The 12,794-nt window shown below is 39.0% G+C and overlaps 1 protein-coding gene across 1 annotated transcript in view; it reads right to left on the reverse strand.

Annotated features, from left to right (window-relative positions):
* Positions 1-12,794, reverse strand: part of SPG11 (SPG11 vesicle trafficking associated, spatacsin) — a 77,306-nt gene that overhangs the window by 61,174 nt on the left and 3,338 nt on the right. Inside the window, 5 exon segments of the mRNA XM_082845342.1 lie at positions 3,754-3,899; positions 5,424-5,872; positions 6,060-6,197; positions 10,660-10,861; positions 12,310-12,534. Of these exon segments, the coding sequence (XP_082701468.1) occupies positions 3,754-3,899; positions 5,424-5,872; positions 6,060-6,197; positions 10,660-10,861; positions 12,310-12,534 (1,160 nt within the window).

The following is a 12,794-nucleotide window of genomic DNA, read 5'->3' on the forward strand; positions in this document are numbered from 1 at the left end:
CGCTGATCCTCCCGTGCAGTGAAAAACCCACGTATAACTCTACAGTCATCACTCTGAATCAGAGGTTCCACATCCATGTATTCAACCAACCTTGGATTGTGCAGTACTGTAGTACTCACTATTGAAAACAAGTCATCATACAAGCGGACCTGCGCAGCTCAAACCCTTGTTGTTCAAGGGTCAATTACGTGTGTGTGTTTATAAAATATACCTTTAAACGCTCAGTTGAACTGGAAAGAAAGAGAAAAATCCTCAGAGAGTATAAACAAATCTCTGACGACCTAAATAAAGCAGGGGCTGAAAAACAGGGCCCACCAACCAAATTCAACTCCTGTCTGTCTTTGTAAATGAAGTTTTATGGGAACACGGCCACATCCGTTCATTTACCTATTGTCAATGGCTATAATGGCATATCTGAGTATTTGTAACAGAAATCTTCCTGGAAAGTCTAAAATATTTATTCTCTGGTCCTTGACAGAAAAAGTTTCCCATGCCTAGCCTAAAGCACTGTGCCTAAGAATCACCTGGAGAGCTTGTTAAAATGTGGATTGCTGAGCCCATTCCCCAGAGATTCTGATTCCCTAAGTCTGGGTTGGGGCCTGAAAATTTACATTTCTAATAAATCTGCTGGAGATGGTAATGCTGCTGGTCTGGGGACCACACTGAGAATCAATGGGCTGAAGTGCTGGGTGCTAGGCCAGGCAGGCTAGGTGAGAGGTATTGGTGAAAGTTATGTGTGAAGGAAGAAGAAAGAGGATAAACCTAGGGTCTATGCACAGTGACAATCTCCAAAAGAAGATGAACTAGAAAAATTACTCCACCAGAGGGAGGCCATAAACAAACCACACCTTTGCACTAGGTAGTGAAAGGAAAAACTATACTATGTATGGTTAAATAAGAATATTATTGCTCTTAGGAGATATATGTTAAAGTACTTAGAATGAAAAGTTACAAAGTGTGCAACTTTCAAATAGTTCAGCAAAAATAAGAAGTACACATACAGTTAAAACAAATGTGGCAAAATGTTAACAGTCGGTAAATGGGAGAGGTAAACGGATGCTCATTTTATTATTTTTATAATTTTTCTATAAATTTGAAAAATTTCAAAATAACACATTTAAAAATAATGACCAAATAGTAATTCTAGAAATTAAAAAAATAAAAATTGAAACCAGATACTCAGTGGATGTATTTAATACCAGATTAGATATAGCTGAAAAGAGAAGTAATGAGCAGAAAGAGTGATATAAAGGAATTATCCAAAGACATGAGTTAAGAGAGGTTAAGAGAAACTGAGGAAAGTATGAAAATTCTAACTACTTCTGACTGAAGTACCATTGTGACAACTGGAAAATGCACATTCAATTTTCACACACATGGAACATTTATGAAACTGAGTACTTACTAGGCTATACCTGAGTCTCAACAAATTCACTCGTTTGTATGTGGGGGGAGACTAAGGCCAAAACAATGCTGTAATACCACATCATCCTAATTAAACTCACTGCACGGGCACACTATGTATAAAGACAGAGGCTTTACAGTCACACTGCCTGGGTTCAAACCCTGGTGTTATTGCTTAGTGTCCAAGTATATCTGTATTAGAATTCACAACCTCTCTGTGTTCCCTCACCCATAAAATGGAAATAATAAACAATATTTATCTATAGATAAGAAAATTAATGAGCTAGCATCTGACTATTAACATTAATATTTAGGAAAACTATAGGAAATAACCTAAGAGTAAACACTATTCCTTCTGAATAATAGATTTGTAAGAGACTAATTTTCTTTTTTCTCCTATTCTCAAATTTTCTACAATAAATATTTTGTAGTATATAAAGGTAAGTTTTTCAACAAATGGTGCTGGACTATTGAATATCCATATGCAAAAGAATGAGGTTGGGTCCCTTCCACTGACCATAAAAATTAATCAAAATGCATCAAAGACCTAAACGTAAGAGCTAAAACTATAAAACTCTTATAAGAGTAAATCTTCATGACCTCAGAATAGGCACTCATTTCTTAGATATGACACCAAAAGCCCAACTGACCAAAAAAAAAAAAAACCCCAAAAAACAAAAAAAAAGGTAAACTAACTTCATCAAAATTAAAAACTTTTGTGTTTCAAAAGACACCATCAAGAAGGTGAAAAGACAACCCACACACAGAACAGGAGAAAATATTTACAAATCATATATCTCATAAAGGTCTAGAATATAGAAAGAACTCTCAGAATTCAAAAATAAAAACAAATAACTCAATTACAAAATGAACAAAGGATTTAAGTAGACATTTCTCCAAAGAGATACACACATGGCCAATAAACATTTGAAAACATGTTCAACACATTAGTCATTAGGAAATGCAAGTCAAAACCACAATGAGATACCACTTCACTTTGACTTCAGAGCTAGTAGGATGGCTGTGATAATAAAAAATTGGACAATAACAAGTTTTGGTGAGAATGGAGAGCTACAGGAACTCCCATACATTGCTGGTGGGAATGTAAAATAGTGTAACCACTGTGAAACTGTGAAAACAGTTTGGTGGTTCTTCAGAAAGTTAAATGACTTCATAATTCCACTGCCAGGTGTATACCCAAGAGAAATAAACACACATGACGACACAAAAACTAGTACACCACCTTTCATAGCAGGATAATTCCTAACAGCCAAAAAGGAAAAACCACCTACGTGTCCATCGACTGATGAATGGATAAAAAAACATCTGCTTTATCCACATAATGGAATGTTATTCAGCCATAAAAATGAATGAAGTACTGACACATGCTACATGGATGAGCCTTGAAAACATGCCAACTGAAAGAAGCCAGTCATGAAAGGCCACATTTTTTATAATTCCATTTATATGAAATTGTCAGAATAGGCAAATCCAGAGACAGAAACGAGATCAACTGTTTGGAAATTAGGGTTTGTGAGGAATTGGGAGTGATTGCCAATGGGTATGCTGTTTCTCTTTGGGGTGATGAAAATGTTACGGAATTAGACAGGATGGTTGTATAACTCTGAATATACTAAAACCCACTGAATTGTACATTAGATAGGTGAATTTTATGGTATGTAAATTATATCTCAATAAAGCTGCCACTAAAAAGCAGTCTGGTACATAACATTATTAACTTCCAGTTTTCGACCTTGCTGGGCTGTGTGGTACAGTAGAAAGTGCCCTGATTTTGATTCTAGACCCTGCCTTATTAGTATGGCTATGGGCCACTCACTCAACCCTTCTGAGCCTTACGTTTTTCATCTGTAAAATGAAATGAATAAAAACTACCCAACCCGTCCCATATGGTTATTTTAGCACAATTTAGAGAATGCATAAAAAAGACTGTTTGTGAACTATAAAATGCTACATAAATTCAGGTATGTCACTACCACAGCTGGATTAGAGGATTAGGGGCTATACAGTAGGAATAAGAGATCACTCCTGCTCAAGCTTTCCATAGCTTGTTTCCACTTCACTTATTCTCATCAGCTTATTGTTGCCTCCAACTCTTGTAACTTTTTTTTCTTAAATAGTGTTTATTATAATCTTTTATCTTTTAAAGCCAAAAAGGTAAACTGCTAAGCAAACTTAGGGTAACAAAACAGCCAAAACTAAGCAAATGGATGGGTAGAGGCCACAGATCCTTTGCCGCTAGGTTAAATGAATCTCCGAAATTGTTAGTCAAGTAAGGGTAGATGACAGAAAATAACCAAGCAAAGTTCTACAGACATTTAATTCTGTTACCTCTAGCGCATGTATGGGGATGGAGCACCTCCCCCAACCATTGAGATGGCAAAGAGAGTCCACAGTGCTGGCACTTCCATGGATCATTAGCCTATTTAAAAATTCCTCTTGAGTCAAACCAAACAAAATCAGAGAGAGTCCATCTTCTGTAAGAAAAAAAAGTTAGCTTTAATAAATTATTAGGAGTTAGGTTTCAGGATTATGACAGGAATTTCTAATTACTCAATACTTTAGCACTGTAATTACAAACAGATTTATTGGGTACTAGTAACTAATGCCCTTAAGTAATAAATTCATCATAATTTTTCAAAGAATGTTATTTTTTAAAACAGTAACTGCAAGACAAATGCTCATAAGAACAATGCATCCTATGAAATAACATTGAATCTCTCTTTTCTACATTGTACTATATTGCACAATCAATACCTGGAACCTTTAACTATTTACCGAGATGTCACATTTCTGGTTTACTAAAATAAAACAATTAATAGCATGCTCTTGACACAAAGAAATACATGATTACCAAAACTGAGATACTGAAGAAGAAACACATGGTTAGTTCAATGAGAACACTCAGTAGTTTTATAGGAGGTTATGGCATAAATGCTGAATCAATGTATATCTGACACACCAAACCCAAATGCCTATGGGACCAAACAGGGGGGGAGAAGAAGTGCAAGAAAACCTAACCTGAAAGAAACTAACCCATCTAAGAGCACTGAAATTTGGCTCCAATCCATAAATTACTATGAGGGATGAGGGGCAGTGCGGCAGAGCTTTTAATTTTTCAGTAACAACTGAAATTCCAGATTTCGTGTGAAACCCTCTAATTTTACATGTTTATAATAAATAGAATCTTTTTTAAAAAGCCTAGGTAGGGCTTCTCTGGTGGCGTAGTGGTTGAGAGTCCGCCTGCCGATGCAGGGGACGCGGGTTCGTGCCCCGGTCCGGGAAGATCCCACGTGCCACGGAGCGGCTGGGCCCGTGAGCCATGGCTGCTGAGCCTGCGCGTCCGGAGCCTGTGCTCCACAACAGGAGAGGCCACAACAGTGAGAGGCCCACGTACTGCCAAAAAAAAAAAAAAAAAAAAGCCTAGGTAGTGTAGGCCAAACAAAATGAATCTGAGTTCATGCATGGCCCACGAGCAAACAGCTTGCATCCTTTGCCTGTACAGACTGAAGTCTCATGAATGACTCGCTGGGTTAAAACCAACCTTTCTTACTCTTAAACTCTTCCTGACTCAGTCCTAGCATTTAGCTGAGCAGAAATAACCTTAATTAAAAATCAAACACATGGGCTTCTCTGGTGGCGCAGTGGTTGAGAGTCCGTCTGCCGATGCAGAGGACACGGGTTCATGCCCCGGTCTGGGAAGATCCCACATGCTGCGGAGTGGCTGGGCCCGTGAGCCATGGCCGCTGAGCCTGCGCGTCCGGAGCCTGTGCTCCACAACGGGAGAGGCCACAACAGTGAGAGGCTCGCGTACCACAAAAAAAAAAAAAAAAACAAAAAAAAAAACACATGAGACAACATTACTGAGAGTAACACCAAATTTTCTCCATCAAAGCCTAGGCTTAGAGGAGTAGGCACCACCACCACCCGGGCAGCAGAAGTAAAACAGATAAGAGAGCACCTCTCAGCATGGATTTCAACCTGATACAAGACATTCTCACCTGTCAAAACAAGGCACAGTTGCTGGTCTCCACCACTGTCTACAGGAATACACTTCTTGCCCAGCGAAAAACGCTGCATGCTCTGGGTCTCCAAATCCCACAGGACAATGGTACAGCCCGTCCTTTCAACTGCCCAAGTAAACAGCGCAGTGAAGCCTGTCACAGACATACATGTAAGCTCAAGGGGTTCCTCCTGTTCACTGATGTGTATTCTTTTCCATGATCTTCCTGAATCACTGGTCTTGGCAGGACCTTTCTGTGGAAAACTATACTGGCTGCACATTACATCCTGTGGAGTGAAGGCCCAGTTTGGCACACTGGTACTGTGGTTACCAGATTCAGGGGGCTCCAAATGCAAAATATCCTGGAACCACGGAGCACAACAGGTACCTTCCAGCTTGGAGTTCTTTATTGTTTCATTCAGTGATGACAGCTGGGCTTTCCAAGACCTGGAAGATAGGGCAGAACTTACATCTGTGACAGTGAAAGGCACAAAGTAAAGCAGTAAATCAAGCAAAGATGCAATTAGGAAAATAAAAGTGTCTACCTCTGTAAAGACTTTTAGTGAAAAGGTACAGTGTCAGCATGACAAAAAATGGAAATAATAAAGTAAATCCAAAAAGGAGGTTTCTGTACCGATCAACTTGGAAGGAAAACTTGGTCAGTTTCATGTTGTAGTCAGAATTAACAGGATCATCTTCATCTATCCCCTTAGGGCCTTCAATAGGAATGTCTTCTAGTGTTCTTTCACATAGTAGGTGTCCTGGGTATTGCCTATGTTTTAAAAACAATAGTCATGGTAAAAAAAAATGATGATCAAACAAAATCTGTGTTATTATTGCTCCTGTTAAAAATGGAAGGGCGGTGGGGGTGGGGGTGGGGGTGGGAACTTCCCTGGTGGTCCAGTGGTTAAGAAGCCACCTTCCAATGCAGGGGATGCGGGTTTGATCCCTGGTCAGGGAACTATGATCCCACATATTGCGGGGCGACTAAGCCCGCACGCCACAACTAGAGAGCCTGCGTGCTGCAACTACAGAGCCCATGCGCTCTGGAGCCTGAGCGCCACAACTACAGAGCCTACGTGTGCTGGAGCCTGTGCACCACAACTAGAGAGAAGCCTGCACGCTGCAACTAAGACCCAAACGCAGCCAAAAATAAAATAAATATATATATTTTTTAAAATGGAAGGGGGTATGGGATGGAGGTGTTACAGAGTAGAAAGAGTATAGACAATAAGTTTCCCTGACCCAGACTCCTTACCTCCATTGCTTAAGGCAGATTGATAAAGTAAACCTTAAAAATTTGACCCACCTGTAACTATGTGTGTAGATGTCAACTAGATTGATTGTGGTGATCATTTCACAATATACACACACATATGTTGTATATATGAAACTAATATAATGTTTATGTCAATTAAAAAAAATTTGACCCTTAAGGGAAGTTAGCTTTATGTAGAGATAAAAGCATGGATTATCTGCTACATTGTAGATGTTGTGCTAAAAACTTTACCTAAACTAAGGTATTCGAGCCTCTCAACAACCCTATGAGGTAAATAGAAGCCAGTTTTGTAGATACAGAAAGTAAGGCTCAAACAGTGGAGCTTAATGTGAACCAGGTGAATGTGACCATAAGCCCAGGTTTTTAATCACTCACCATACCATCACCACAAATTAAGACTTGGGCTGAGACCCTGGGAATACATAAAAGTTAGGAAAGCAAAGTATGAGTGCAGGTGTGGATGGAGAGTGTATGTGGAAAGAGGGCTGTCACGTTGCAGAAGCACAAAGAAGGCTACGGTGGTTAAAGCATAGTGAATGAGAAGCAAGGTGGTGTGAGATGAGGCTGGAGAGCCTGGCAAGAGCCAGATGCGGTCAGGTTTTATGGGCTACTAAGGATTCTTAGCTTCTATCTTGGGGTGAGGGGGGCGCGGGAAGAAGCTAAATAAGGGTTTTATGCAGAGAAGCCATATGATCAGACACAGAAGAGTAACTGTGGGGAGAATGGGATGCATGTAAACCTCCTGAACACTTAAATTATTAACCCTTTCAACAATTTGAAGGTAACAGCTTGATATACATTTGTCAAGGAGATGATGTTAGAGAAGGCAGGGTGACAGTGAGAAAACATGACCCATGGAGAAGGTAGTTTCCGCACCAACAAAAGATACATACCCTGCCCCAGATGTTCATACCTGGCTATACTCTGATAAGACATGCATTGTAACACCACCACTCTGGCTACTCCGTAGATGATGGATTTGAGGGGGGAAGAACAGATATGGGGAGACCAATTACGAGGCTGGTAAGCTAGTTCAGGTAAGCGATGATAGCAGAATAGATCACAGTGATGACAGAGGAGTTAAGACAAGTGGGCAGATTCAAGACACACTCAGGAGCTAGAATGGCTAGGACCGTGATTAGCTGGATGTGGATCTAATACTTAAAAGAGGCTAGAGATCTAGAAAAGAGAGGAAACAGAAAACGGTCCCTGAGAAGGAGGGAAAGAATGGGGTCCAGAGTACACACAGAAGGACTGGCCTTCATAGGAGGAGGGAATCTCTCCATTGTAACAGGACAGAAGATGGAGAAGACGAGTGCAGGAAAGTGGGTTTGCAATTTAATGTGAGAAACTGAAGGAGTGCCCATTAGATGGGTTCTACTTCCTTTATAAAGTTGGAGGTAAAGTCATCCAAGAACAGTTGGGGGTAAAGAGATGAATAAAGGTTTGAGGAAAATGGAGGTTTAAAACGTTGTAAAGAATGGACCCATGGGCTTCCCTGGTGGCGCAATGGTTGAGAGTCCGCCTGCTGATGCAGGGGACACAGGTTCGTGCCCCGGTCCGGGAAGATCCCACATGCCGCACAGCGGCTGGGCCCGTGAGCCATGGCCACTGGGCCTGCGCGTCCGGAGCCTGTGCTCCGCAACGGGAGAGGCCACAACGGTGAGAGGCCCGCGTACCGCAAAAAAAAAAAAAAAAGAAGAATGGACTCATGAAAAGTCATTGTAAAATTTCCAGGCAACATGAGAGACCACAGAAGACAGTGAATGTGAACTTATAGCGGTATCAATTTTCCTCTGTGGTTTTCTCACAAGTGCTCAGTTGCTTGAGTGCAGGGAACGAGAAGAGAGAATAAAAAAAAAGATTTGTCAGATCAAGTGCTATCACAGGGCAGGAACAAGAGTTTAGGGCTCATTCAAGAAAGTGACTGAAATGACAGGTCACAGAATCTATGCTGTAAAGGGAGGGCAGTGAAGACAGAGGGGGCTCCTGTCTTCACTTGGGAAGTCAGCATATTAGAAATTCCAGTGAGGTCAGATAAGAGAAGTGGGGGGGGGGGTACTTGAGTAAGCAAGCTGTACAGTCTGGCAAGTCGTGCTCAGAGTGGGATGTGTAGAAGAGTGATTTGCGGGAGGAGCTGTTTCATATAATGACAAAGCCCAGGGTATGACTATGGGAATGGACAGCTTGGGTAAACTGGAAGGAAAAGTCATTGACAGTGAATTGAATGAACAAACCATGAGGAGCTTACATGGAGCTTACAAACTCTGTAGGAAACACAAAAAATTAGAGAAATAATACAAGACTATACACAATTAAGTGCTAAACTGTAGTTCAAAGCAAAAGTGCTACAGAAGTCCAAAGGAGAGAAAAATTATTAGATGAGTAGAAATTTACAAGTGGAAGGGATTTTAGTAAGGAATGACTTCATTAAAGAAGTGGATCTCAAAGCATGAATAGAACTTGATAAAATGAAAAGGGGTGGCTGACTTTTTGTATGGCAGGAAAGAACAACTAGGGTCAGGAGGCAGGAATGGTAAAAAAACAGTTAGATTTCACAGTACACTTAGAAAATAAACATGCAGTCAACTTCCTCAAGAAATTATACTAATTAAAGAGTACTCATGTAAATAATTAACAAATGGCGATCACTCATTTAGTTGGACAGGACAGATCCCTAAATTGACTATAGGGAACAGAACAGCAGCTCTTCACTGGCTGATGTTACAGTGGCTGAGTTCAATGAAATTTGTTCAAAGGGATGTGCCTGGTGCCCACTTCAGTGCTCTTCTCTTGGGGTGTTGCCAAAACATCTGGAGGAACAGAACCCTACACTCAAGGATCAGAGTAGCTGAGTGGGCGTTCCTTCCCCCTCACCTGTCAAATTATTTTCGGAAGTTGATTAGAAGGTAACTCTACACATACAGGATATATTTCAGTCAGTGAAAATGGCCTACTGATACACAAGCACACAGTCTGAAAATGTGAAAATCATCCCTGCTCAAAAGAGTAAAAAAAAAAAAAAAGTATTAAAAGGCCATTGAAAACAAATGAAAAACTCACAGTAGTAAGAAGTTCTGGCTGATATGTGAAGATGAAATGAACCCTTTTTTGTAATCCAGACAATGAGCAATAAACCCATCAAAGTGCATTCCCAATTATTCAAGGATATATTTGTTTCATTCATATTAAGTTAGGACCAAAAATCCTAATGGTTTGAAATGTCCCTTAATACTGAAAGTCATAAATGTGGATTACCCTACTTGCAAGTTTCAATAAACAGGGTGCTGTGTGTGTGTGTGTGTGTGTGTGTGTGTGTGTGTGTGTGTATGCACATTCACATACACACACATTCCTTTCAAACATTATAAAATCAGAAGCAATTAGAATTTCTAAATCAAAAAGCTACACAAAGAAATACTCAATTTTCACTAATATATTTAGGAAGTGTGTGGGTCCTCAAAAGGAAACACCTGAGGAAATTCTAAAATGGAGAAAGCACAGTTAATACATCTTGTCAAAGTCCTTAAGTGAAAAGTGATCCCCTAGGCAGCCAGGACCCTAACCCACGTAAGACGCAATTCTAACACAGGGTAAATCCCATTTTTCTTCTACTCTAGTATTAAGAAGTGAGTAGATAATGTGTAATAGCTAAGGGCTTTTAAAATTGTGCTTGGTTACTTTTCATTTATGATGATATAAGCCATATATAATAATAATAAACATAAATCAAAATCAAACTTGGATACGTATCCAGAAATAAAAAGGTAGCCAGTGGTCACTTGTACATACTTTTATATAGTAACAAGCTCACTAGGTAGTAGCTAGAACACGATCAAGCAAATAGAGGGAAAAAAACTGGTTAAAAGAATAAAAAGAAGCTAACAAGTACATTTTTAACCTCTTATGGCTCTAATTATTTACCTGAAATCAGAGAAGGAAGTAATCTACATACCTGAAATACAAATTTAAGTTAAGAGCAATTGCAGTGTTGGAGGAGCTGACAATCACTACAACATCTAGGTCTTGAGACACTTTCAATGAAGTAAAGGAAGAACTCTTGGCTGGCTCTTGTTGCTGCTCATTATACATATCTTCTTGAGGAAGTGCCAAATCCACATGAGCTACGTGTCTACCATCCACAGTGTCAAAAATGTCTTCGAGTTAGAGTTAAAGAAAACGTCAGTCTTAAGTATGCCTAACCATTTAAAACACAGGATGAAATAGAGTTATAGACTTCACTGCTCCAACCTTGTAGGAATAATAATAGAAGGAAGACGGACACTAAAAATCCCATCATATTAACCAGGTGACTATGAAGTCGGGGAACCAATAAACAACCTGATAGAGAGTTCACTCAACAATACTTGCTGAATCTCCACTCTGTGCCAGGCCCTGAGACAACAATAATATTTTCCACTAGTGTTCTACAACAGTGCTGTCCAAAAGAAACAACGCGAGGCACATTTGTCACTGTAAATTTTCTAGCAGCCTTATTAAAAAAGTAAAAAGAAACCAGTGAACCTAATTTTAAGAACGTTTCATTTAACCTAGTATATCCAAAATATCATCTCTATATGTAATCAATATAAAAAAATTGAGATATTTTACATCTTTTTCACATAAGTGTTCAACCCTAGTTATTTTATACTTATAGCACATCTCAATTTGGACAATTAAATTTTCACTGGAAATATCTGGTCTGTATTTAGACTTCAAAAATTTATATTTAAGAGCTTGGAACAGCCAGAGTTGTTCCAAACATACTCAAGAGTTCTCCAATAACTCAATCAAGTATCAGACTTTAAATCTAAAGTAATTAAATACAATTATGAATTCAGTTCCTCAGTCACACTAGCCAAAAAATTTCAAGTGTTCAACAGCCACATATGCCTACTGCCTACCACGTCAGACAGCTCAGTTCTGTAACCTGGCAGCAAAAATGAAGTTAATCCAACATTCTATAACAATTTTTACAAAATAAATTTTAACACAGGCTATGATACATGTAAAATAGAAAAATTACTTCTTTAATGCAGAAATGAAAGTTCCAAAAACACATAACGGGCCGTTCTTCAAATAATCTTCAAAATAATTTTGCTGGTGACCTATGAATCTGCTAAAGACAGAAAATCTGTGATAGTTTTCCAAAAACAAATTTCAAACAGTTATGCAAACCATCTGATTCCCTAATATGATGGAATCATCATCAGAGACGGTAAGAGATAGGTTATATTCACACATGAAAATGTGTGTATCGTATCATAAGCAGTCATCTAAATCTCCCCTGGAACAAGCACAAAGTAGATATTTAATAAGTATATTTTAAATAAATGGGTAATGCAAAACATATATAATTTTAAAACAACATAAATAAGTTGGACAAGATGATTATGATTTATAAACTGAAAAATATTTGAATGGAATATAAAGCAATGTAGTTTGAGTATTTTAAGTTCATGAAGATCTTTTTCCCTGAAAGTTTTACTGAAAAATTAATCTTTCTACCTACAGCCCAGTCCCTAAAACTAAAAGCCTATAAAAAGGCTCATTTTTCCAGGTATTCTCCTCCCCAACACATCAACATCTTTACCAACAAGGATACAGAGCCAGCCTAAACGACTCAAAACAAAAAGAATTCCTCTGCAGAGCTGTGTGTCAATAATCCTGTCCACTGCCTGTGCAGGTAAGGATAATGTGAAACAGCTGAGTACCCTAATCTCAGCATCTCTTTCAGGAAATATAATGTGCAGGATGATATATTCATTGATGAACAATAATGATGTGTTACTGTGAAATGACAGAATTCTCAAAGATAATATGGAAATACCTATAAAACAAAAGGATATTACGTCAAACTCACTGGTTACAATTTTACAACTGGTAAATTTGATTCTGTTAACACAAACAGGTAAAACAAAAAAGAATCAGCATTTAACTTAGTCCAACTCTAGACAATTATTGGTCAAACTCACCTAAGCAAGTGGAAGGTAAGTAAGGAACTGAATAAAGATGGCCTACAATGTCTCTGTGCCTTCTCTTTACAGCCAGAGTGTGACAACACACCAGAAGATCATCAAAAAAGCCTAC

This window comes from Leucopleurus acutus, assembly GCF_964270905.1.
Source record: "Leucopleurus acutus genome assembly, chromosome: 1".
Taxonomy (NCBI): Eukaryota; Metazoa; Chordata; class Mammalia; order Artiodactyla; family Delphinidae; genus Leucopleurus; species Leucopleurus acutus.